Consider the following 26,324-nt stretch of genomic DNA (forward strand, 5'->3'; position numbering starts at 1 on the left):
CATATTTTTACTAGTAAAAGAAATCTAATATTTTGTTTTCCCTATTGTACCGACAATATACTGAATCGTGACCTCATAACCAATATCAAATTGTGAATTTTGTGTACCATTACAGCCACACGTCATAATGCACAAATTGAGCAGTTTCCACAAGCACACCTAAATATGAAATTAAAATAACGTTACGGACCCTCCAGGCAGTCAATAAAGTTGTTACTGTGATGTAGAGACAGTGCACAGTTAAAACGTTACCTATGAAAGATCAATTAGTTACCACTCTGAAACGTCTTGCTCCAGTCTCGGTTGTAAAGCTGGTTCAGGTTGTTGGAACATGTACGGCTGAACCGTAACGGCTGAACCGAAGCCACAGTTACCAGCTGAAGCGGCTTTGTTTTGGATTACACTACCTTGCTTGTCAGGACCCGCCCTACTCTGTTTCTGATTGGCTAGTAGTCCTTACCTAGGTAATGTGTATGTGCAACTCCCAACAACAATCGAATAGAGGTGAGATGCCTCACTCTGTAGCTAAAACGGAGTGTTCAAGACACAAGGTGAAAAGAGGTGCTGCAGCAATGTGCAGTATGAGTAAGAATATGGTGTTTTTTTGAAGATTAAACCATCTATTCTGGTACAACCCTAAAATAAAATTCTGAACCTGAAAATAAGCATAATATGACCCCTTTAGAAAATATTGCATATGCAATATTGTCTTCATGGACAGTGAAAAAAGGATTTAAAATAACTGAGTCTGAAACCAGCTCACCAGCCCTTCTTGCTATCATAGATTCCCACGTTGTGTGCTATCTGTCTGTGAAATGGTGCAGACAGAAGTTGCCCTAGGAAATCGACGTAATCACACACAAATGGTACATAGCTGTGTCCAATTTCACACGGATTGTTGCTGCTTACGGCTACTCTGCTGTGACCTCTGACCCCTTCAGCAACCAGACACTGGTTGTTGTGGTACATAACACTCCCACCAAATCAAAAGCAGATACTGTCTTTTAACAAATCATGAGCGATAAAATTCAAGTTTGTGAGAAAGACAAATGAGATATTTACAAGGGAAACAAGGTTATTCATCTAAGAACGTATTAAACAAGACTGGTATGGTGACAGTCATGCATCTAGATTGTTCTATATTATAGATTTAATGGTTTTAAATTATTTGACTGAAAAAAACACCAATAAAGCTTAAGACTCAATCTCAAACTTCCCAAAAGCAAGCCAGAGAGGATATGAGAAGGGTGTGAGAAAGCAGACAAAGGAAAAAGCTCTACACCTTTTACCCTTTACAGCTCTTTGCACAAAAAAGAAAAAGAAAATCATAACAAATAAAGGGAAAGCAGAACGAGGGGTAAACAAACTAAGTACTGATGAAACTGCCACTTGTTAAAAGAGCTTAAGCTGGCAAATTAGTTTTGGGGTCAGACCCTGACTCTGTTCTATTGTCTGCCATGACACCAGTTCGTCATGCCTCCGCAGAGAAAATCAAATAAAACAATAGCAGTGTAACAGGAAAGATCAGTCGATGTTTTAGTAAATCCTCGTGATGGCCATTGTAGGAGTCATGGATGGGTAGCCATGAGAGTGTTTTGTAAAGGAAGTGACTCAGAGATGTCCAACTGTGTGCTGCTCACACAAGGTCTTAGTTATCACACTTAGTTAGACAGTAAAAAAAAAACTTCATAAAAAAGGAGGTTTCAACTTCAAGGAGAAAATGGATACATTAATAGTTTCTAAGCCCTTGGATGTTTCAGTTCATGCTGGTACAACATTTTCCTTTTTCTATCAAGGGTTTTGTCTTACTATTTTACGATTTTTACATTTTTATATGACGAGTTTCCAGCTGCAGATTATAGTCTTAACGATTTCAAACTTTGGGATAATTTGTGTTCACAGTACTGTTGTGGCTGCCCGGCTAAATAGAAAAATTGAGCTTAGCCGCAAGTTTACCCTTTCCAGTGTCCTCACACACAAAAGCATACTCACACACAGCAGCTTACACACACCTCAGTTACTCATGCACCCCTTAACCTACTGCCGCCACCACCCCCACACACACATACACACACACACAGTCTACTGTTCCTCTGCTCTTACTGTGTGCACGTCCAGTGGCAGGCCCAAGTCTGTAATTGCTGCCTCTGTGGCATGGACAGACAGGCAGACTGGGGATTGGAGATGACACGCACCCATTATTAGTGGACCAAGTGCTGTTTTTGCAATTATCGAGGGTTTGGCTGAGCACAGTGAATCAGACTCTGGGATTCTCTATTAAGGAGCCATTTCAACTCCAACTGGCTGCACAGCTTCTGTTGGCCCCAGCCTAAAAAGCACTGGGCTGGGCCTCTCTGTGAGCCTGGAAGTCGGTTCTGATGTGGTTTGGAAAGGATAAGTGAATCAGGTCTTCACTTTTTGAAATGTCTGAATCAAGAGTCCTACAATCCAAATTGTTTTTTTGTTTTTTTTTTAAGAGGCAGCACCCAGGTAGCCAAGGCAGGCAGGATAAACAAAGCGGTGAAAAGGGCTGCCTGGCTGTTGTAGGGCTTGATGTGGACAGCCTGGAGGCTGAGCAAAAAGGAAGAAGAGGGCTAAACTGAACATCTTCACCATCCATCACATCTTTTTAAGGTGCAACACAGATAGTATTGTCAATACAGAGTCATTCAACAGCCACTACACTAGGACAGTGCTGAAGCAGGGTGTCTACACCACCTGCACAACGATCCTGGACTACTTTTCATGTTAATATGAGCTGGGATAACCTCAGATAATAGCTTGCTTTTTCATGCATTTTCGTACATTGTGAATTGTACAACTGCAATCTTGTTTATCTGGCAGTGTTAATAAAGGTGGACAAAATGCAGTCAGACCAATTGTGATGCTGTTTTATAGGCTAGAGATTTGCTTAAGTTGTGTGGGCCTTTCAGAAAATGTAATTTAGTAACTGCTGTTAAAACAAGCTTTTTGTGTTTGATTTCCATGTGGTAGTTAAATGAATAGTTAGTACATTTTGGTAAATACACTTATTTGCTTTCTCACAGAGAGTTAGAAGAGAAGATAAATATACCACTCTCATATCTGTCCATTATAAATGAAGCTACAGCTGGCAGACTGTTAGCTTAGCATTATGACTGGAAACAGGGGGAAACAGCTAGTCTTGCTCTGTCCAAAGCTAAAAAAAGATCTGTTCACCAACACCTCTAAAGCTCACTAATTAGCATGTTATATCTTGTTTGTTTAATCAGTTCAAAAAATAAAGTGTAAAAACAACAATTTGTGGTTTTACGGGGTTATGTGCCAGACTGTTTTTTGGCCAGGAGCAGCAACTTCCTGGAGTCACTGCTTACACCTTACAGTGATGACAAGATTTCATGATGTTTGCTGCTTCCAGCCAAAAAATAGTCTGGCACATAACTTTCTTTTTCTTTCAGAGCAATGGCCTTGTCTTCTGAATGCACTAAATGGTTCACAAAAGTCAAGATCACAAGCATTATCTCTAAATACACTTTTCTTTAAAAAAAGAAAAAGAGGTGACAAAAAGTATTCAAGCCACAGTACAGTACAGAACATATGCCTATCAGTAAAAAAGTAGCTGAACAATCAGCACACATACTGTGCATCTGTGTATTCTCAGATAGGAGTTCCCAGGAAGTCTAGACATACATATTAGTTCTGCCCAGCAGGTCTGTAAGAGAGGGGGGCAGACTCGGAGCCAGCTAGCCGCTCAGGCATGAGGAGGGTTTGAACCTAGCTAAGTCTATATGGCCCGGTGCTGGGGCTGAGGTTGTGGTTGTGGTTGTTGTGCCGGCAGCCAGTGGCTGCTGCGTACCTGCAGTCTCCCTGATGATAATGCAACATGGCAGCCCCGAGGGCAGAACCCATGCAACTTTCTCAGCCCTCTCTGAGTAATTGGTGACCCCTGAACCTGCCCTTCGTATAAAGGGAGGGAGGGGAGGAGAAAGGGGAGGAGGGGGAGACAGGACAAGGGATAGTCAACAGACACTGGAAAAGGGGAGACAGGGTCATAAAGAGGAAAGGAAGATAGAAGGCAGGAGAAAGAAAAATCAAGGAGACACGAGCTGGAAGGAAAAGGTTAATCTCTTTTACCGAGGATAGTTTGAAAGTTCAACAGAGACCGAAAAAGTCTGCAACCCAGTTGTGTCCATCACACATTGGGGGCAAGTGGGGAGACCCTTCACCTCCAGTCCGTCCTCTAATTACATATTCTGTCAGCCCTTTTCAAACTATGTTTGAGAAACAAGTTGCATTCTCATTATTTATCCTCATTTATCAGAACAATCAAAAGAACCATTTATCATTTTAAAATGAGGCAGATGAGAAAATATGCTAAACCAACCCTTTCTCCTAAAGAACAGATCTGTATACAGCCAAAATGGTTTCGCCACATACATTTTGGATGAAACATACTTGCTACCTGCCTTATGTTCACTGTCGACATTTTTTTTTGTTTTTTCAGTCTAGCAAGTGTTACGTTCTTGTACCCGAACAGAACTCATAAGGTCAGGATGGATGTTGGGCATACATAACACTGGAGACAGGAATTGGCATTCTGTGTCTCACATGTGCTTTGGTCACTTTGGTTAAGCTTAGGGAAAGACTGAGGTTTTAGGTGAATAACCACAGAAAAAGTAAACACGTCTGCGCTTGTGCTTCAAGTCAGCATTGAATTTTTGAGTATTTAACCAAGACCAAAAACTGTCCCTAACCTTAACCAAGTGCTTCAAGTCACTTAATGCTGCAATCAGGTCATATTGGAGTTACCCTAATTACCAGTTTCAGACTTGTAAATAGTGTTTACATCAGCAGCCAAGTCTTAATTGTGACTGGAAAATAAAAAAACCTGAAATTTTGCACTTAATAATACACAAGTGCCTAAAAAAAGAAAACAAATATGGACGCCTCACTTCAGCCAAAGTCTACATTCAAGGTAATTAAACCCAAATGTAATGGATATCGTGTGATATTGTCGATGTGCAGCATTTTTAACCCAAACACAACCAGCTCTGTCATCATCCTGAGTGGTCTAGTGACATTAGCTCTCGCAAGTCATGAATATGGGAATGATGTGAAAGCGGCATAAACATAAGAAAAATGTAAATAATGCTTTAGTTGTGACGGGTGGAAACTGTAGGGGGGAAAAATTAAACCACCGTCACCTCACCTAGAATGGACGGGCAGTGGCAACATTGCATTGTTGGATGGGTAAGAAAAGATGAATTAGATCAACTGAACACCAAATAGCCCATGGTATGTGGGGACCATTGCATTGATACAGGCTGTCATTTCAAAACACTGACTTGCTCTTGAAAGCAACAATTAACGAACCACCACAATATGCATGGCAGCCGTATAGTACAGAGATACTTTTTCTCCTTAGAGCTTTTTATACAGCTATCTATTCTTTACCCTCGGTGCTTTGTGTTCCCCATCTCTATCTTTATCTTTGGGCAGTACATATTAGTCTGTTCCAATGCATTCATCGCTCCTGCCCTGTCTGTGCGGGTTTTTCTATGCAGTATGAATCCATTTGTCTCCAGTGACGGAAAATAATTGCAAAGCAAACAAATCATCTCTGCCACATTGAGCAGGCCTCTACTCCTGGGGCATAGCAGCTAGATAGCTACAGGAATGAAAGACAGACCAACACAGAGAGGAACAGAGAGAGAAAGGAGGGAGAGGAACAGAGAAAGATGGAGGAAGTTCAGAGCAAAGTGGTTTGGCATTTGCATTATATGTGCAGAATGTTAAAACGAGTTACGTTAGAAAAACTGATGCAGTAAGATTGAAAGTGACTACATGGTGCATAGGGGAGGCCAGAGAGAGAGAGAGAGAGAGAGAGAGAGAGAGAGAGAGAGAGAGAGAGAGTGAGGCAGAGACCTCAGTAGAAGTCTGCCAGATGGAAACTCACTCCAGGAACATAAGGAGGAGACATCTGGGAACACACTGCCTTGGAAAGAAGATAATTATAGCATGATTCAAAAATGGCCTTTTCAAATAGAAAACCTACGAATGCATCATAACTGTTGTTCTATAATATAATAAATAATAATAACTATAATATTAGCAACAGGGTTCATTGATGAGGCAAGAAAAATGCCTTGGGAACATTGCTGAAGTTTTATGAGAAAATGTATCAAGGATCAATTGTATTTATTTGGGACGTCTCATTGAGATCAGTCATATGTATAAAGATACTAGAGAGAGTAACCACCCCATTCATACTGTAGATTCTGCTTGGGTGAAGGCTACAATCAAGAGCAAGCTCCCAAACAATAGATGTTCTTGGGAATCAAATGATATTCTGTTACTTATAAGATGAGGAGGAATCCACTGTTGTACTTCCAACAATTAGAGGTTGCTTTTAACAATATCATAAAGACATACAGAGACCATACAAAACAATGCACGGTGAAGTGTATAACAAGCTACAGTAAAACAGTAAGAATGCAGATGGAACTACCAGTTATGACAGTTTGACATTATGTGACTGAGTACAGGTAGACCTAGCTCCAGCTATCATTTAAAGAACTTGATTTCAAATTTTAAGTTTTCTCTGTTTCGTTAAATATTTATGATTAAATAAGCAAGAATCAAACTTAAAGTTTGAAAGAGGACATCTTTAGTTATTATTTATGAAGAGTTTACCACTCAGAATCTCAGCTAATCTTCGTCCTCAGAATTCTGTGGGTGTGGTTTGATCAGATTTGATTGACAGTGGCCTGGCAACATCAGCAAACAACCACCAACTGTCGTCAGATTTTGATTCAAATGTTGCCTCGCCCACTTCAAACCAGTAAGAAAAGCTCAGACAAAAACACAACACACGTTTATATATTGATTTCACAACCACTGCAACTAAAAAAAACTGTGACAAGATCATTTCAATTCAGTCTCATGTTCCAAAACAAATCCAAAATCAAACTATTTAATTACATCGTGGTTATGACAGTTTTAGCCTTGCTAATATTATCTTAGCGTAAAGAAAATGGAACCATGAGGGGCTAATGTTAACGTTAAGTTGGCACTTTAGCTGAGGAGCTCAACTTATGTTGTAATTGTCTGCAAAATGGTAACGTTAGTAACGTTAAACGAATAGTCCCAAAGCCCTAACGTCAGTAATGTACAAGAGGAATTTGGAACAACAAGTACGCTAGCTCACATTAGACTCCACGGAAATAACATTAACACCTAACAAGACGGTGTAGTCCCTCATTCGTCCAGGAGTGTTCCATCGTAGAAAAGGTTTCACCTAACGTTACATCCAAATTGGGATGGCTAGTGTCAGTGCTGTGCATGAATGCACGTTTTTGGTGAACTGAACGTATCTGTTTGCAACTAATGAACGTGAACGTGTTTTATGGCACCCAGCATGCCGGTGTTTTGGGTCACAGAATATGATGGGTCACAGATTTTTGAAACGACACATCAAGCTGAAGCATCCGACCAGTCTTGGGAAATAACTGCGAGTGAATGATGATCACAAGAAATCATTAAAAGGGTAAGACCACGAGCCAACAGCCGCAAAGTTCCTCCACCCAAGTCAAACTCACAGCATTTTTTAAAGCAAAAAAAAAAAAGAAATGAACGTGAACTAGTTTATTTTTTGGTACTGTGAATTTTGTTCAAATTTGTGAACTATGAACGTGAACTAGTTCATTTTAATCTGTGTGAACTGAACTTTGAGCTAGCTCTTTGTGAAGTGTGAACTTGCACAACACTGGCTAGTGTTCACTAAATCAAAACAACTCAACCTTATCAAGCTAATTTACAGTCCCAAGTAGGGCTGTCACAATTATTACATAATGACCCAAACCTGATTATTTGAGCCGACCGTGACCATTTTGCATAATCGTTACAATCGTTTCCATTCATGTGTATAAAAACAGCTGGATGAAATTAACAGAAATGTCATATTTCCATCACTATTTCCATGTCTTTCAGTGTTTCCCACACATAGACTTGAGTTGGGCAGGCCGCCCAGGTATATAAACGGCTGCCAAAGTGCTGCCATTTGGCGACCCATTTTAGGACTTTTTATTAATTTTTTTTTTAATCAGTCCTAGAGGACGATGCCATCCGCAACCGATTAACAAATGGACAATCTCCCCTCGCTCTACCCCTCCCGTGCTGTCGACTGACAATCACACATGCTCTGCAGACAAACACAGAGAGGGAGAGAGTCTCCTGTTTAATGTAGGCCTACTTATGCTGTTGTTTAGTAAAAGCCTGTAAGTGCACCTGTTGGTGCCGATGTCATTCAGTACCATGTTGGTTTCGATCGTTTCAATAGGCTTCGTCATTAACAACAAGCCTCCTCCACAGGCCGCGCACCTGGTGCTGTGAAAACAGAATCGTGGGTGAAAAAATCCAAAACTTTACAAAGCATACTGCTGTTATTTGTATGACATTTAATCGTCAACTAAAATGTCATAATCGTGACAGCCCTAGTCCCAAACCTGACTTATCGTCATATAAGCCAATTACGGTTATCATAACGCTACTGTAAGAGATTCTTAAGGTATGCAGCCAATCAAAAACTCACCTCCCAGAGACAGCCCTGTTCGGTCTTCACTCTTCTTAGGTGCGTTGCACGTGCCAAGCACCGAAGCCAGGAGCTTTAACTCAGAAGGCGTGGTTCTCATTTCATACTCCGTGACTCTGTCCTCACAGACCCAGACACTTCCACTCCTTATAACAAAGGGTTAAAAGGTTAAAGGTAAATCTGTTGGTTTTTATCACGTGACATCAGAAGATAAGGTTTTGCCACTCTAAACTCTAAATACTTCCAGCATGGTTTTCCAAAGCCTTGAGGTTCGAAAGACAAAGACTTTCACAGTTTGGCTTTCATAGTACGGTAACACATAGAGGCACTCATGCTACTGCTACAGACCCAAACCTAATGGAGGCTTTCAAAGGGACTTTACCATGGCATAAGTATGAAATGGATAACCTTTCTATTTGTGGGAGCTTTGTGGGATGTATTAGGAACACGATGACCTCAAACTTGAGACTTTTACTAACACTAATGAAATGTCCACATTTATTGGTGCGGCCCACATTATTTGTGTTGGATTCAATTGAGTTCACTGATACATGGTCTCATAATGAGGATGTGTCTCCACCAACTGCAGACTTGCATTAAGCTCATCACCATCATAAAACCTGCTCTGAGCATACATGACCAGTCTACAAGGTCAATAACTACTTTAGCTTCCTCGTTGATTGCATAATATAGACACCACTATGCAGGCCTCCATATAGAGCAGCTAATTATGGGACAGATTATGGATATGAATCATGCTCTGGCTTATTACACTTACATACATTAGTTCAAACTCAGGTCAGTGTGCAGATGGACAGTGAGGTTAGGAGAGGTTGCACGCGATCCAGTCCCCAGCAGATATTATTGATAGACTGCTGTGCATCCTCTGTTCCAGCTGTGACAATTGGGTAAGCTGCAGGATGCAGGTGGTGCAGATGGATTATGCTGGATAAACCTAAATAAAAATACGCAACAGACTATAGTGCAACCATGGATTAATTTTATGTCTGTAATTATCATTACGCTATTTGTAGTCATGGTGCACATGACCATGCATGGTCCCTTATTTATACGTGCATGCCTTCAGCCTCAGGTAGCTGGTGCAGATTGGTTGGTCCAGGTAGGTTTATAACAGGATTTGAAAAAAAACAAAGTGGCAAGAGGCTGCTCATTTAATCTCTTAAATGACTGCTGGTAAAGGGGATGAAAGGAGCACTTCAACCGAAATACAAAAAGACATATTTTCTCATTTACCTCTAACACTGTTGTCTTCAGAGGGTCTACTTGTTCGGAAAACAGTAGTTCCAGGTCAGAAAATGTGTTGTAATTTGGGTGGACTGACCCTTTATTGCTGAATTACACAATTTAAAAAAGGTTTTCTTTCATGGCAGAGACCTGTTGTGTTCGTGTAACCATCCCCAATCTGATGGCCAGAAACAAGGGGGTTGAGTTTTTCATGTTTGATCAACTTTGTAAGCGGATCAACAGCATACACAGAACAACTTTTTGTCTGCACTGGCACAAAGGAGTGTCAAGGTATTGGTACTGCTAATGTAGCTAGTCCGCAGGAGACCCAGAGTCCTTTCGGTGTTTATGCTAGCCTGGTAGAATATTCAGGGACTGTTTTACACGCTGACACGTTGAATTGGAGCCACTGCTCGTCATAAAATAGGCCTATTAAATTTGGATGAACTGTCGAACTGCCTTTATAAATGTTGCTTTTGTGAGAGAGTAGCCTACCTTAGACTGCCGAAGGAAAGGTATGTGTCAGTTGTATCTGTCAAGCAGAAACCTAGCATGGCGCGTTGGGCTTTTCTCACACAAAAAACTATAAATTCAGTTGCTTTGCCTACTGTCAGTTTTCTTTTTGATACTGGTGACAATCACAACAAACCAAACGCACCTGTGATACTGTGCAGGCGCAAGGATACAGCGCGCGCCTGAGCCGTAGCCCTATATGTAATAAAAAAAGAAAAATGTGTTCTTCCGCAAGATAACTTCGAAAATATAAGAATAAAAACGAGGCTAGCAGCAGCACCTTGAACCTGACAGAGACTTAAGACTTACGTTCTGCACACTGTAAAATCAACAAATTAAACCAATTCTCACTATTGGCGTGTGTAAAAAAATAAAACTCAATGCGTTTGTTAAGGAAGTGATTCATGAATGAATGAAAAGTAGGCTACCAATTATCTTTACCATCTATAACTAATAAGACTACCTCATCATGACTTTAATGAAGTAGGCATACAGTCTGCATTACATGTTCTTTGTCGCCCTCTGGTGGTCAAAGGCTACAACAGCCTCTCATGGTTACAGCTGAAAGGCGTAGAACAGGTAGGGCCTGTTTTAAACTCTAAAAAATATTACTTTATAATTTTTACATAAAAAAATGGAAGAAGATATGCCACAAATACTTCATATTTATTTTTCATGCTTGTGAAAAACAAATAAAGCGAGAATTTCTACTGTTCACAATTGGCACAGTATTGCTGCTAGTCCAAGCTTAAATGTGGTACTCAATATGAGATGCTGTTACAGGTCCAGAAAATGTTGACTGTAGCACTTATGCCTTGTATATTGCATAAAATGTGGCGAAAACATACAGGAAAATAACCTGTGGAATGTAATAATAACAAAAACAATCAAATCTGCATAAAATTTGGTCCCAACTCAATTTTGAAAAATGTACATTTAGACATTTTATGTAGCTGCTGTCACATGTGAAATTGTAATCTGTAATCACAATATTCAAATAATACAGTACCATTATTTTTTGACTGTGAACATCTTTAAAAAGTGGACAATTGAGGCATCCATAACTCATTTACTTCCCAGTGGTTCATATTTTTTTTTTTTTGTTAAATGCAGCTGCAAAGCAATATTGGCCAAAACTCCGCTTACAGGCCAGAATTAAATTTGTGCCTGGTAGGGAAAAAAAGCCTATTCACATCCTTCCAGGAAGCACTGAAACCTATTTAGTACTGCTGATTTCAGTGTCACAGCTCCTGCTACATAGACGCCTCTGAGAGCACCAGTGGGACTGGATATGGGACCGTCCATCACCAGTCTCCCAGTGGTATGCCGGGATCTCTATTGTCCTGTAATGCGTCTAGACATTTCGCAGCAGCCAGTGTGGAGGTGTGATGCCAGACTGGGAGAAGTAGTTCCACCACCAGGGTTTCTCCTGCCGCTCTATCCCTCCCTCACCTACGCCTGGCTCGCTGTAGCGCTCAAACTGGTTGTAGGGGTCGAATCGATCCCATGTGTCTACTGTGGGGAAGAGGTGGTCGTTGATATCGGGCTCCACGGGAACCTGGATGCAGGACAAAGGAAAGGGTGAAGATGGAGAGCAGGGATAATGAATGACTAAACCTAAAAGCACCTATGCCTTTGCACAATCTGCCTTTTCATTTAAGCCCATTAAGAATTGGAACAAGCTCCCTGATACTGAAAATGTGTAGATTTCCATATTTTTTCCTGTGATGTCAAAAAAAATGGATTTTAAGAAACCAACATTAATTTGAGAAGACTATATATTGCATAGTGTTGGGTGTAATGATTGAAATCTGCATGTATGTTTGGATCTATGACTGAATTAAGTACTTATTGTATTTTGAACCTGTATTTGTATTAATTTAATTATTTGTATTAGTGTTTTTGTCTACCTGCCCAGGAACTGCAGATGGAAATAAGCTAGTAGCTAAATCTGGTACAATACATCTCTTCTCCTTTTAAGAGATTAATGTTTTTTTGTACATCGCTCCTGACAAATAAATGATATAAACTAAAACCATGCATGAGTAGAAAGTAAGATTTAAAAAGGGTATCTCAATAGCATTGGTTGAACAGGATAATGAAGACAAAGATCCAACCTTCTCCAAGACAAAGTCGACACGTCCGGCCTTGTTCATGTTGTGGGGCAGGTGAACCCTCTTACTGACCCTGGAGTAACCCTTGGCTGTGGCTGTCAGGATGTGAGTTCCGGGGTTCAGCAGCCGCCAGTAGTCTCCATCTTCAGCTGGAGGGAGGGGAAGAGTGGAAAGAGAACAGGGTAAAACAGTCAACATGTCAGAGAGGGGGTCAAACAGATGAAAGTGAAAGAAAAGCAAAGTAAAAGTAACAAGTGTGAGAAACGAAAGGGGAGAATGGCCATATAAACCAGAGGTGCCTAGTCCGCTTATAATTCACGACTTTGGGCTTCTGTTTTTTTAAAAGTTGCTTGATACACACACTAATGATATCAGTAGTGTAATTTGCCCTCCCACAAATCCCCATGTGGGCCTATCCTGCCCCCTCCTCCCTCTCATTGGAGAAAAACCAATGTCATGTCAATCATGTTGTAGCCTAACCGATCTGGTTTTATTGCGGTTACTGCCTAGTTACGAGTCAGATTAATAGACTGTATGGTCAGATTTCATAGGTTAATAGTTTTATTTTTTAAAGTGCACCATTCTTATGAATTCTGACATTACTCTCAGAAATATGTAGGCTACAACATTTCATGGTGATCTATCCAATGGTTGTTGAGATATTTCAAGACCAATGTGGTGGCGGTGGACCAACTGACCGACCTTGCCATCCCAAGAGCCACGCTGCTAGCATGGCTAAAAATGTTTAATATCCAAGGTTAACTTTGCAAAATATGCCTCACAGCTGCACCATAACACCAACTTCCTGAAGGCAATGAACAGCAATGTAAAATGGACATCAAGGTTATACCAACTGGAAAATATGTAACCATGTAGGATTGTGTTTACCTGTGGTGACATCTTTCCTAATCCCTCTGACAGAGATAGTTGCACCTTTTATCCCATTTCCATCAACATCCTTAACTACTCCCTTTATCCCTCGATGGACCTGTTCAGGGACAGGGAGCACAATGGAAAGCCATATTATTTCCTTGTCTGTCTAGTACTTTTGTTCTGGGTCAAGTGCTTATGTCGCCTACATGCATCAGTATAGTTCCTATGCCAATGGGCACATACTTATTATATATATTGTTTTTATCTTTTCTGTCCTTTTTTGTCTCTGTCTTTAAAACCTCATTTCACACTATGTCAATGTACATTTTAACACAAACTGGTCACTTTTCTCTCAGGTTAGGAAGCCTGTCTAACAGACACTTACAGATTCCAGAAAACTGAGCAGAGCTTCCTTATTCCTCTTCCATTCTGGGTAAAGCTCGGACTCTGAGGGGTATTTGTCACAGCCGAGCTCCACGGTGATCTCCAGACAATTAGTATGCAAGTAGTTGAAGTCTGACATACCTGCAAGGGAGACATGTATGAGTCCCTCACAAGCAATGTGAGGGGTAGAAAAGATAATGTATAAATGGTTCCCCCTGTAGTTTGAAAAGTGTTGTATCTCACCACCAGCAAAACTGTACCACAATGCCCCGTTGATGATGCCCCTTGTTCGGTAAAAGGAGGCTCCACACCTATCTGTGTCATTGTTTGACATGGTCTCATGGGCGTCTGCGTAGGTACGAGCCAGCTGCTTGAGCATCTGAGCATGGAGAGATTATTAAACTAAGTGAGTGGAGAGAGAGAGGGAATACAACAATCCTGCTGCACTTTTAAACCAAACCATTTCAGCATCAGAATCAGAATCAGAAAAACTTCATTGATCCCCCGAGGGGAAACTCTTTCGTTACAAAGTTTTCAGCAACCTTTAACATGCGTATCCATCAGTTCAGACATCCACCCTCCCTACCTGCTCATCTGGAGTGGGTGAGAACATCCTCTCCTCATGCGGGTGTCTAGAGAAGTCGAAGGGATAGGAGACCACCAGCTCCCCTCCGTGGAGGCTGGCAGACTGAACGAAGGGCAGTGACCTGATCCACTTCATCACTGCATAGGTCTCTGGTGCCACCTACAGCCCAAAGGTAGGATTGGATTGTTTTGGGATCCAGGCTGAAATACTGTATCTAATGAGGATAATCCTCCATAAATCTGATCAATAAAAACTATCCCCTTACCTTGCCAAACCAGTAGGCGTCAGGGATTGGGATGTGGTCAATGCGGTAGTGCCTGCTGCGGCGGTTCCGGTAGAAAATGGAGGTGAGGTCCGGAAAATTGCGGTTGAGATCAATATTCTGGGCGTTGGTCCGTCCATTGGTCCAACCATTCAGCAAGTGACCCTGAAACATTTAGGTTCAAACAACTAGGAGCATTAACAAGTGTCAGAAAGTGTGACATTATTTCGATTGATGTTGATAACAATGACGATATAGATGATGATGTGTAGACATTAGTAGGAGCAGTGATTATGTGAGAAAAATATTTAGCAAGTTATATGAATATTAGTCAGTATAAGTTCAAGAAGGAATCTGTTACACTATCTTTGTTAATTCTATTGTTAACATGTAGACAAGACCATATATCCGTCATGAGAAAAGGTAGCAAATGGAATGACAAGAGGAAACCACTATTCATTATTATTAGAGGTGAGCAGAAAATGCATTTAATCTATGATATATCCATCCAAAAAATCAAAAGGGATTTTTGGATTGTGCAAACAGTTGCATATTATTACATATTATAAACATATATGTATATGTTGCCATATACAGTACAGATATGGGAACAGTTTGAGATTTGAGTTTAGTCTTTATACCCCAAATACAATGTAAAAATGACTATAATACATGCAATATCCAGAATATGAATAAAGTAGTTTGGCCTACATTATAAATTTGAAATGTACATTATACATTTGAAATGTACATTATACATTTGAAATGTGATCATATTAATAAAAGGTACAATAGGCTGCACACTTTCATTAATGTTTCAAGCATGTATGTATTGTGAATCGCTAAAACCGCTGCAATCAGAAAACTAAAACCCATGCATATAAAATGTCTCTCTTGGGGTGTGTAGTATTATGCCTACCATGAAGATATCAGGCTATGGAGTACATTTTCGTTTGCACATTACATACATGGACAATGTTGATCTTCACAGTGGACCTCACAATGCGACGTGCACGACATACACATGATCAGCCAAAGCATATATGCATGCAGAGCTTGTTGGAGTTACAGTGACACGGCCTGAGACATTAGTCAACATGTTGACCAAAGGCTGTGTCAGTATTGTTATACTGAGCATTAAAAGGCTCAAGAGATGCCAATGTAGAAGTCCCACGCTGTCACACTGTCCACAGAAAATTGGTCTCAGTTGTTTGGACAATCCTACTACATAATAATGTACAGTAGAATAAAGAGAGCTGAGGGACTGCTACAATTGCTAAACAAACAAACAAAGTGATGATTAGTGTTGAATTCTCTGGTTAGTAGAAAATAGGGTGATAGAAGGTGGAAGGCTTGAGTACTCTAATTTCTTACATCCAATTTAGCAACTGAACCAGGACTGAGACATAACAGCAGCAGAGCAAATGCTGTTCTTTATCCTACAGCATACCACAGTAAAAGCAAAATGTGTTCTTTTTCTGTTGTTCACAAAACGCACAGCTACAACGATGTCATAATGTTGCGCCATGGTGTCTCATGTCACAACCCACAAACAACGTTGTAAAAACCATGTGCATTAGCATGTGCATCAAACTCCTTCAGCTGAGTATCTCATTCCTCCACCTTCACACCTCAAGCTGAACAGACAGCGGATTGAGAACGGATAATGGCGGTTTGTCTTTTTTTTCTGTTAACAATATTTACTTCCTGGTTGCTGAGCTCCGGGTCATTACTATCCTCTACCTCTGAGGCGGCCAGCTCATAGCCATCTGGATTCATGGAGGCCAGAATATGGATGCGGGTGGTGTTGATGATGGTCTGAATTCGTTGGTTCCCCAGAGTGTACTCTGAACACAAGTACTGGGCCAGGTAGAGGAGCAGCTGGCGGCCCAGCACCTCGTTGCCATGCATGTTGCCTACCAGCTTGATCTCTGGCTCCACTACAGTTCACAAACAGAAGCAAACATGGTTAAAACTGCATTCATGGATTTTTTTTTTGGCCACTTTGGGGCAGCAGAACAAACTGTAAACACAATATTGGCATATCATCCCTTTAGAAAGTTGTTGTGGCAAACGTGCTAGCCAACAGTTGCCTATATGCACATCCAGCAGACACGTAGCAATATTAGCATTCATTCGGAGTTGTGTTTGTGTCCACCTGATGAATGTAAGTCCAATATTCACTCTCCTTTTAGCCCTGTTTTGGTCTCCATCAACTCCTGAGGGAAATATTTGGCTCTTTAGCAGCTAAATGCTCCACTATGTTCACCAGCTAGCTCGTTGTTAACTTGGTCTGTGATTTGGTGTTGGGCAGGTGGTATACAGTGCATTTATCAGAGCTTTTAAGCAAAAAACAGGAAACCAGGACGATGAGAGTGGGAAGACAGAACCAAAAGAGTAAAGTTGTGAGCCGTAAAACCAAAACAATGAGCTAAGTGACGCTAAAACACTCCGTAGTGCTGAGGGGAACTGCAGAGTTGGGTGATAATTCTCTGAAGGTTCATCACTATGAGCGCAACAAAGACATTTGATTCTTTGTTAATATAAAAAATATTGATTTTTGCAGCTTTAAAAACTCCATATGTTGAAGTTTTGCTTATCAACATATCACTGTCAAATTGATTGACATAATATAGCAATTTACATTAAAAAATGAGACTGAGACAACATGTAGCCTCTAACTCACACTGGTGGCATTGTTAGTGCTTTTGTTTTGCTATAAACTACTGTTGAGTAATGGTTCCTTTCACTGTGTAACATTATTGTTGCACTGTGAAAAAGCTTTGTCTGTTTGTTACCATGGATGCCAACATCTGCAACTTGTTTTTTACTTGTGTCCAATGTGATCACAGCCTCGACCTGTACAAATGATTTTAATGTTGTAAGTGGACCGACTACTCCATATACTGCTGGCTAATTAAAAGTGTAACAATGCATCACTTCAGGGGCGGCCCAAGAATATTTGGGTCCCTAAACAGAACATTTCTGCCCCCACCACTACCACCCACCCCCTAAAAATGCAGTGCTTTTTAATATTATTTACGTGATAGAAAGCGACATTTTATATGTGGCACTGAAAAGCAGAAGCAACACTAAAAAAAATGTAAATGTGTAAATGCGCAAAATCAAGTTAAATTAAAATCAATCGAAGTCACAGAAAATACTGACATAATGACAATTATAACATTATAAAAATTTGATCACAAGTACAATCAAGAGTTACTCAAAATGATAAAACAGTGACAATGATAAAAATTCAGCAACAAGTCAGAGACAAGGAAAAGTAACAAGTTAGAGAGTTGGAACATAGAGGGACGAGAACAGCAGAGATGAGGTAAAGTTCAAGCTGCATCAAATTAGCATGTGTAATGTGAAAGGTGTCGCCCAATAGTGTCGAACCCACAGAGAATTATCACCTGACTGCAGTTGTCTCTCAGCTCTACTAAGATTTATAGCATTTTTCAGCTCATTGTTTTGGTTCACCTCTCTCATTAGCATTGTTTCCAGCACTCAGCTATTTTCAGCAAAGAAGCACTGATAAACCCACTGTACTCTTCACCAGCTTAGCACAAAAGGTAGCGACTAGCTAATGAACACATTAGCTAAAGAGACCAGAGAAGAACTCAAAGGAGAGTGAATATGGACTTACACTCAGCAGGTCTCCATAAACACAACTCCAAATGAATGCTAATGTTGCTCAGTATCTGCTGGATGTGTTAATAAGCAACTGCTAACTACTGTAGTTCACCATATCAACATTATAAGGTCTAATACAGTATGTCAATGTTGTGTTTACAGCATGTTTCCACTGCTCTCAAGTGGCCAAAAATCAGTTAATGCAGGTTCTGAGATGGGCATTAGTAATTCTAGGTAAGCACAGGGAAGAATAATAAATAGGTGGACATTCTTTAGACAGGAAATTAGTTACACAACAGCAAGAACTGAATGGAGAGTTATACCAATAATAATGTAATCACAAGGCTACCACAATACTAACATTATCACACAATTCATTTATACTGCTCTTCCTTACTCACATAGCTCGTGCTGTCCTGGGTTGTTGGTGAACTCAATGACCAGTAAATCCCTGCCTTCCGTGCTGCGTCCAATGCTGTAGACATTCGAGATATGGGAGCACTTGGCTGTTGTTCTCTTCAGTAAGCTGTACATCTGGGAGTTGGAGGTGTAGGTGAACTGGATGATGGTGCTGGGTTCTTCAGGAGAGAGGTTGGACATTTCTAGCTCCTGTCTGGCTGGAAGAGGGATACCAGGATTTGGGGGTGGGGGGGGAGATGCTGTGTTTGTTTCACAGAGCACTTGGTATGCATTTGGTCCAAACAGTACAACACAACAGTGTGACCTTTACCTTTCAGCCCTACCAGCGGGTCAAAGCAGCCCTCCTCGTCGCTGGCAAAGAAGCGGTCACAATCTAGGAAGTAGGGCCAGGCCATTTCGATGGCTTCAAAGGCATGGGCGCAGTCCTTCCTCAGTGCCTCGCATGTGCTGCGGCAGGGTTTGATCATCTTGTCATCCTGGCAGGGGGAGGCTAGTACCGAGCAGCCTACGAGACGTATCTCAGGGGAGCACTCCCCGTTGAGCAGGCCATGGATGACGCTCAGGAGGAGGTACTCTGCCCCTGACTCTGCCTCCAAGCGACTCCGGTGGCCAAGGATGTTGGGGAACATGGTTCTGGAGCGGCAGCATTTTAACAGAAGTCGTTAAACATGATGCTCAAATCAGCTGTGAAGAACTTACAAAGAAAATTTTAAATCAAAAGAATAACAGCAATGGCTTAAAATGTAGGTATGGTTAAAGTTTTTAGCTGGCACTATTTGCCTCACCCACATTAGTACCAACCTCTGCGACCCACCTAGAGTATTCCATATCATTACAGTAGCCCAGGTTCAGCTCTGTACAGGTAGCTGTGGGAGAGAGAAGGCAGAGAAAGCTGGTAACGTTTTAAAAGGGATATGTTTACTTCCTTTATAGTTTAGTAAGTAAAACAAAGCTCTTCTTTGATTGTTGTAAGTTTACTGCTGGATCTAGAACCATTTTTGGACTCAAAATAGGTCAATCTTTTTAGTAGTAAAGAAACACTATGACATTAAGATCTTGTTGATTACTTTTAAGGCTCTTCATGGTCTGGCCCCAGACTATATTTTAGACCTTGTAATCCCTTATGAACCTTTAAGTAGTTTGAGAACTTCGGGCAGGGGTCTCCTGTCTGCTCCTGAGTCCAGGATAAAAACTAAGGGGGACAGAGCTTTTGCTATCAGGGCCCCGAGGCTCTGGAACAACTTGCCAGAAGAAATTAGGTTGTCTGAGTCAGTGTCTTCGTTTAAGTCTCGTCTCAAAACACATTTTTATCTGAAAGCATATCCTGATTTTACCTGAACTGGCTGTTTGTTTTACTGTTTATTTTATTGCTTTTGTGTATTTTATTTCTTTATATCTCGTCATTCACTGTGGTATTTTATTTTTCTTGTTGTGAAGCACTTTGTACTTTGTTTTGATAAGTGCTCTATAAATAAAGTATTATTTATTATTTATTATCTATTAAAAAAACGACTAGACCTGGCTGGTGTAGCACCTGGTGTTTCAAAATGGAAAAGTACATTTTGGGACTCGAAGCTCCATAAATCCTCCCCTGCCGATTGAGCTCGAGCCTGGCTATCTGGAGAGGAGGCCTGTTGAATCTTGCAGTGGTATTTAAAATAGTTTGGTTTTCCAGCCCTGAAGGTCAGGTCATGGCTTATAGACGCATCCACTTTCCCAGTGGACAGGGCCTGATATAACATGTCATTTTACACAGCTCTGACCACTTTCCGTACCTGGGATATCAAATCTGATCTTTAAAATCCAACATAGATTTAAAAAACAAAACAAAAAAAAAGTATATAAGCACAGAAATTGCACAATCAATTAGCCACCTACGTTTTTCTTCAAACACGTTGTTGCTGCATCTTCCTGTGAGAGAACACAAGCCAAACAACATACATAAGGAAGCGTGAAAATACCAGTGGGCCACAAATGAAACGCTAGGAGGCGACAAAAGCAAGGGACAAGCCACAGCGGGGGCTCTGCTTTATTACTGTTGATCACAAAGCTGATGTGGTTCAGAGAAACAGCAGGTGACAATGTGTCTACACAGCATGGAGTCATGGTCAAATGTGCACAATGTCGTGACTGTATAGGCCTACTACAGAATTTGACTGTGTAAGCAATGAAGCTGCCCGGAGACTGGAGAATATAGACTTTAAGAAATCTGAGTAAGAAATCGAACTGATTGTTTTCAAGTACAACATTTACATTAGAGCATATTTAAATTAGCATGCGTGTTGTGAGGTCACGGGTCTGCATCTCAGCTCTATCAGCTGTTTTTAGGAGCGTCGGAAGTATCCATTAGTTGTCTTAAATCGTCCATATTGCTCATTCAAATGGGCCTTTACGTTCCGTGTACCGTGTAGTAGCGCACAGTACGCATATTTCTATGAACCATTTGTTTTAAGTCGAAGTGACCTTACCTAAAAATTCGTCCCCTGGGTGACAAGTCTGCTGCGGGGCGCACCAAAAGCTTTTCGTCAAGGAGAGAAACAGCACCAAAAGTCCTGAACGCATGTTAGAGTGCAGTAAGCTGCTTGACAACGGCGGTGTGTGATGTGGCAGTGTGTGTTTGAAGCTGCAACTTTTCCGTTCTCTTGTCTGGATGATAATTACCACCCACAGCACGGAAACCTCCTCCCTTTGTCTGCGCGGAGCATCCGTGACCCGAAAAAAGTTCGGCGCGCCAGGATTATGGCTCACTGCTGAGGGGTACGAGCGCCGATCATATTTCACTGCACAGAGCTGTGTGTGTGTGTGTGTGTGTGTGTGTGTGTGTGGGAACACGAGGAAGAAACGTGGCTTGTGGGGGTGGGAGTGAGGGAAGTTCATGCCTGTTTTGTCTGACATAATAGGGCTGCTGAGCCTGTTCGCCAATTCAATGCAAGAATAGACCGAAGAATAACAGAATAGAATAAAAGAACATATAGATTCACTCTTTGTTTGACCTGATCACAGCTCATGTGTTTAGGGGTCACAAGCCAAAAAAGTTGGGGAACCACTGCTACAACATGACTACATCTTAAATGACCTAGTATCACAATATTACCAGGATTGAATTATTTTTCACCAGTACTGTATGTCCTCATATAGTGTGTCTGTGGCAGTGGAGTTTATTCTTGAGTGTTTCTGCTGTAATATAACATCTTCATACATCCTCACACCTATTTTTTTACACTCTCCTTGTTAAAAATGGCATGCATTAACACAAACTTTAATATTAGCTTCAAAACCGTCAACAGAATGAACATTGTTCCATTTTTTTCCCCCACTGGAACATTACTTCAACTTTACATTTACATTGATGGCAGTAATAAACAGAGTGCTGTGGGCTTCGTGTGGTGTATCCATGGCACTGCCTCAGCAGGCAAACCGACGAGCCCTGCGGAAACAGCAGTCTGTAGAGTCTGAAAAGGCCTTTGGCACACATCGAAGGCCAGTGCAGTCTCATTGAGCATACATTGTTTCATGTCCTTCACAGTTCTCCCAGTGGAGGACACTGTGGCTTTAAGAGTCCTGTGGTCCACCCATGTGTTAAAGTGTCCCTGAGCAAGACTTGACTCCCTTCCATCTGCAGGGCTGCTGCTCTTCAGAGACCCTGACCTCTGACCTTCTTGCAGGAGGGATGCAGGTGTTGAATCATTTAAATATTTGCACATCAAACTCAGGTAATTCTGGCGATACAGTTGTCGTCTGTGGTGTCCAGCGTGCTGCTCGTGCTGTGGACAGACAGCAAGTACTGATCCTTTCTCAGAACCCGGCTGATGATGCTAACCAGGACCTTCCTGTATTGCTGCCGCAGCAGACAGTAGACAAACGGGTCGCTGGAGGTCTTGGAATAGGACAGACATTTGGCGGCGATGCCCCAGTACCGGGGGATGTGCACCGAGGGCAACAACTCCACCAACCTGCGCGAGGAATACAAGCAGAAGAAGTCAATTCTGTTGATGTACTGAATATGGAAGCCCATTTCTGTCATGTACTTGGGGAAAAAATCAACTAAAAACACCCCTTTAGTATCTCAAAATGATTTAATATCATCATTTTGAGACAGTAAGTCAAAATTAAATGATAGGATTTCATAATTATGACTTATTTTCTCATATGAAACAAAGTTGTGGTTTTTTTGGGACTTCTATAGGCCATGATGTCTCTGTACTAGCAATCTTTATTAGCTGTCCTATAATATATTTTAAATGAATCATATACATTTTAGCTGGTTACTTTAAAATGTCATTGTGTTCCATGCATCTGTTAGCTACTCCACCCAGTAGCTAACAGATGCATGAATATGAACACTTGCATAGTATAATGAAATTCATTGCAATATCCCTGAAATAAATGTTACCTTATTAAAACTTATTATGTTAATGTTTTGTGTTGGAGAGGTGTTGATTGAACTTTAGGTTTTGAGCTTGTAGTTAGTTGCACTCCTTTATATCGGGAGATTAAAAAAAATATTAGGAACACTTTACAACAGTACAACCTCTCAACTCTTTGTTTGAGACAGATTCAACAAAATGAATGTTAGAAACTTCACTAAGGTAAAATTTCAGAGCTCTTGTATTTAAAGTATATACTGGTGTGTTCAGGATATTGTGTCCCTGTGCCTCAGATGTTATACCACAGTAAAACTGTAAGGTGTTCAAAAAGGACACCATCAGTATAAACCCATCATTATCGTAGACACTTCAGACACAGAAAATGTTAGATTTTCTTGAGGGCTATTATTGTAAAAGCATCTAAAGACAGACAAGTCATATGGGAAGTTAACCAAATGGCATGAAGCCTGTAAAAAAAAAAAGCTACAGAGCAGGGTGTTACCTGGTTATAACATAGGGTGAAAAGCAGAAGATGAAGGAGCCAATGAAGATGCAAATTTTTTTAGTGGCGCGCTGCCTCCTCTTCTTCTGTTCAGCTAGACACCTCTCCTTCACACTGACAGACAGACAGACAGACAGACAGAGAGAGAGAGAGAGATTAATAACATGTTAACAATCTAAACAATTAGTAGGCCTATTACAAAACAAATGTTCTCCATGGAAACACTCAAACTGCACTGGAAACATTTCAGACTCTCAGTTAAATATCTGCAACAGCCTCAACGTTTTATCTCCAGTGTACTTTACCTGGGGTGAATATCAACCAGCAGAAGCAGAGTCTGCAGTGTAATGACATCTATCCTCTTGCAGTGGGACCTGGCCACTCTCAAAACTTTGAGGTAGGCGAAGCACAGGACGAGCAGGGACAGCGCAAAGCTGCTGCAGTGGAACAGCGCCGTGAAGGTCGCATAGGCGGCCAGCTGCGACCTCTCCTCCCCGTCCAGGTGAACGGTACACGAGGCGTAAGTGTGGCTGTAACCTCCCCAGTCCATCAGCAGCTGAGTCAGGGAAAAGGTGAGAGAGTGCAGCCAGGAGTACGCCACGATCAGAAAAGCGTCCCTGTAGCGCATCTTGCTGGAGTAACTCAGGGGAAACACCACCGCTATCCACCTGTCCATGCTCAGCGCGGCCATGCTCAGCATTGCGTTAGTGGTGAGAAAAGTCTCAGCAAAACTGACAGCTTGACAGAACAAGTCCCCGAAGGGCTTTGCGTTTTCGGCCACTCCGAGAAACGTGGCGGGCATGTTGATGATAGTGAGGAGGATGTTGGAGAGGGAGAGGTTTAGGATGAAGATGCCTGGCACGTGGGATCTCAAGTCGGAGCTCTGGGTGAAACATAGCAGCACTGACAAGTTTGTCAGCAACGAAACAACAGCTATCACCACAATGGACAGTTCCAGTAGGAACTCCGGTACGGTCATCTCTCGAGGCTCCGCGTTAGCAGCAGTTGCGGGGAGGATGCTGTGGAGAGTCCGCCATGCTCTCTGCTCGTGCCCCCCACCAGCTGTGACGGATGGTTATTTTCCCGCCGCACATGCCAGAAGCGCGCTCGTGAACACGAGACACGAGAGCTGTCCAGTGCTGAAATGCCCCAAAAAAAAGCCGGCTCTTCAGTGGCATGAGCTACTTTTTAAACCCCATTATATGTTGCTTAAACTATCCAAGGATTCACCAGGGATTCAGTTAGTGCTGGTATTCTTTTTATTTCTCCAGTAATTACCCTCCTGTTGTTTAGTCCAAAGTGGAAAAAGCTGTGGAAAGAAATGATGACGTCAGGTTTCCAAGTGCTCCGTGTTTACTCTCGATCATGCGCACTATCCAACGCCTCCTCTCGCACTGGCAATTCCGTGCGCCCTGCACGTGCAGTCGGTGGCTGGCTCATGTGACGCTTGAACAATATTCATGCAAGCAGGAGTTAATTTCAGAGATGGGGATGTCATGGTGTTTGAACACATATTTCACTTTTCGCCCCCCAAAGGATGACATTGTGCTTTTGCATAAAAGCCCTGGGTGACTGGCTGTGGATATATGTCTGTGTGGCACTGCTTAAAAACTGAGAAATATTATTAACTCGTGATGTGTGTATGTGTGGGAGATAGTTACTCTTTGTATCCTCTCTTTGACATACAGTATATTTCCTTTAAACACATCCCAGTAGATCAACATGAACACATAGCCACAGTTAAGTTGTGACTATAGTGACAGATTTAGTCCAAGCCCCAAAACATCAGGTGAAGCACACACACACTCACACACACACATACACACACACACAGAGAGAGAGACTTGCTCATCTCCATAGCAACACTAAATCTCTGGTGGCTTTATGACTCTTTGAACTTCATCTTCTTCAACGCTGATTTGTGTTGATCTCCCCTCAAATGCCTGTAAGAAACATTTGCCACAATGTGTTCATTTAAATACAGTTCTTGAAAATATCAGACACTGCGTTAGGCATAATCTACATTACAAATGCAGGTTGAAGAAAGGAGAGAGCAAGGGAAGCATGAGAGAAAGGATGGAACCCGAGGCTGGAAAGAAAAATGGATTAAGGGAGCGGAAGAACGTGCAGGATGGATAGATAGAAAAATGGATGATGCCTATACTTGCCTTTCCAGAATGTCTTAAAGGCAGCTATAGTCTATTTCAGGTGTTAAATTATTTCTATACACCTTCTAAACTATAATGCTAATGTGTTTTAATAATAATAATGAAAATACAAAAACCTAAAATCTATTACATTAACAGGCTGGTGGAAATGATCCTGTAGAGAGTTTTTGTGCATCCATGTGTGTGTTTCTATGGAAGACTGAAGAACACTCTAAAGTGAAATACAATACACATCGTTTTATGTGTTTTCTTTTGATGTATGCTTTTACTGTGTCATATTTCAATGAAAAACATATGTTAAAAGGATCACTATTTAGCGTATTGTCTTTGATAACTGAATAAGTTTTTCATTGTGACATGAATGTTCCACGCTACATGATCCTGCTGCCAACTTGTGACTGGACAGTTGATTGTTATTGATTTTGGCATGGACAATGTGTTTCCATCTCAAATAGGAAAAAAGCTACACTGCACTTCATCATAATAACTGATGACAGTGCTTTGCATTTAGAGTTGCCAACACTGAAATGCAATATACAGTACCTCTTCACTTTGGTTTCTGTGTTCTGATTTCATTCTAATTTTGCATTGAAAATGTATGTCACAATGAAAATGTTAAAATGAAAAACAATTCATTCAGTTGTTACAGACAAAAAGCTAAATATCATATTTATCAATAACATAT

At 41.3% G+C, this 26,324-nt stretch overlaps 3 protein-coding genes across 16 annotated transcripts in view; all 3 read right to left on the reverse strand.

Annotated features, from left to right (window-relative positions):
- The window catches only part of LOC122873373, a 190,639-nt gene extending 179,791 nt beyond the window's left edge, over positions 1-10,848 (reverse strand). For 10 of the 13 annotated variants that reach the window (XM_044190013.1, XM_044190003.1, XM_044190005.1 and 7 more), the window contains exons 1-2: positions 10,310-10,848; positions 8,570-8,715 (exon numbers count right to left, since the gene is read on the reverse strand). In XM_044190013.1, coding sequence (XP_044045948.1) covers positions 8,570-8,715; positions 10,310-10,368 — 205 coding nt within the window. In that variant the 5' untranslated portion in view covers positions 10,369-10,848. Of the gene's footprint in view, positions 1-8,569; positions 8,716-9,347; positions 9,525-10,309 lie in introns of all 13 variants that reach the window. The other 3 variants (XM_044190006.1, XM_044190007.1, XM_044190009.1) reach the window with 3 other exon arrangements.
- A 126-nt stretch (positions 10,849-10,974) lies between these two features.
- On the reverse strand, positions 10,975-21,637 carry cpz (carboxypeptidase Z). Of its 2 annotated transcripts, none has more exons than XM_044189997.1 (13): positions 21,071-21,637; positions 20,481-20,513; positions 19,417-19,468; positions 18,913-19,235; positions 18,584-18,799; positions 16,290-16,486; positions 14,550-14,711; positions 14,285-14,443; positions 13,942-14,077; positions 13,700-13,839; positions 13,330-13,429; positions 12,445-12,590; positions 10,975-11,885 (listed from the first exon to the last, which is right to left on the reverse strand). In XM_044189997.1, exons 1-13 carry the CDS (start codon positions 21,495-21,497, stop codon positions 11,682-11,684), a joined length of 2,295 nt encoding a protein of 764 aa, XP_044045932.1. In that variant the 5' UTR covers positions 21,498-21,637; the 3' UTR covers positions 10,975-11,681. The 2 variants fall into 2 exon arrangements, with proteins under 2 accessions (XP_044045932.1, XP_044045931.1); XM_044189996.1 differs by having other exon boundaries at positions 16,251-16,486.
- An 86-nt stretch (positions 21,638-21,723) lies between these two features.
- On the reverse strand, positions 21,724-25,249 carry gpr78a (G protein-coupled receptor 78a). The gene is made up of 3 exons (XM_044189999.1): positions 23,777-25,249; positions 23,472-23,585; positions 21,724-22,555 (listed from the first exon to the last, which is right to left on the reverse strand). Exons 1-3 carry the CDS (start codon positions 24,448-24,450, stop codon positions 22,312-22,314), a joined length of 1,032 nt encoding a protein of 343 aa, XP_044045934.1. The 5' UTR covers positions 24,451-25,249; the 3' UTR covers positions 21,724-22,311.
- Between the last annotated feature and the right edge of the window lie 1,075 nt (positions 25,250-26,324).

The sequence above is a fragment of the Siniperca chuatsi genome, linkage group LG3, assembly GCF_020085105.1.
Source record: "Siniperca chuatsi isolate FFG_IHB_CAS linkage group LG3, ASM2008510v1, whole genome shotgun sequence".
In the NCBI taxonomy this organism is placed as follows: Eukaryota; Metazoa; Chordata; class Actinopteri; order Centrarchiformes; family Sinipercidae; genus Siniperca; species Siniperca chuatsi.

Coding starts and splice junctions, on each gene's coding strand:
- cpz (XM_044189996.1), bottom strand. CDS start 21,497: ATGTCAGACAAAACAGGCATGAACTTCCCTCACTCCCACCCCCACAAG. Junction 18,800..18,912: donor CCCGCTGGTAGGGCTGAAAG/GTAAAGGTCACA, acceptor TCCCTCTTCCAG/CCAGACAGGAGCTAGAAATG. Junction 13,430..13,699: donor TGCTCAGTTTTCTGGAATCT/GTAAGTGTCTGT, acceptor GTCCCTGAACAG/GTCCATCGAGGGATAAAGGG.
- gpr78a (XM_044189999.1), bottom strand. CDS start 24,450: ATGACCGTACCGGAGTTCCTACTGGAACTGTCCATTGTGGTGATAGCT. Junction 23,586..23,776: donor CTGGTTGATATTCACCCCAG/GTAAAGTACACT, acceptor TCTGTCTGTCAG/TGTGAAGGAGAGGTGTCTAG. Junction 22,556..23,471: donor TCACCCTATGTTATAACCAG/GTAACACCCTGC, acceptor TTCCTCGCGCAG/GTTGGTGGAGTTGTTGCCCT.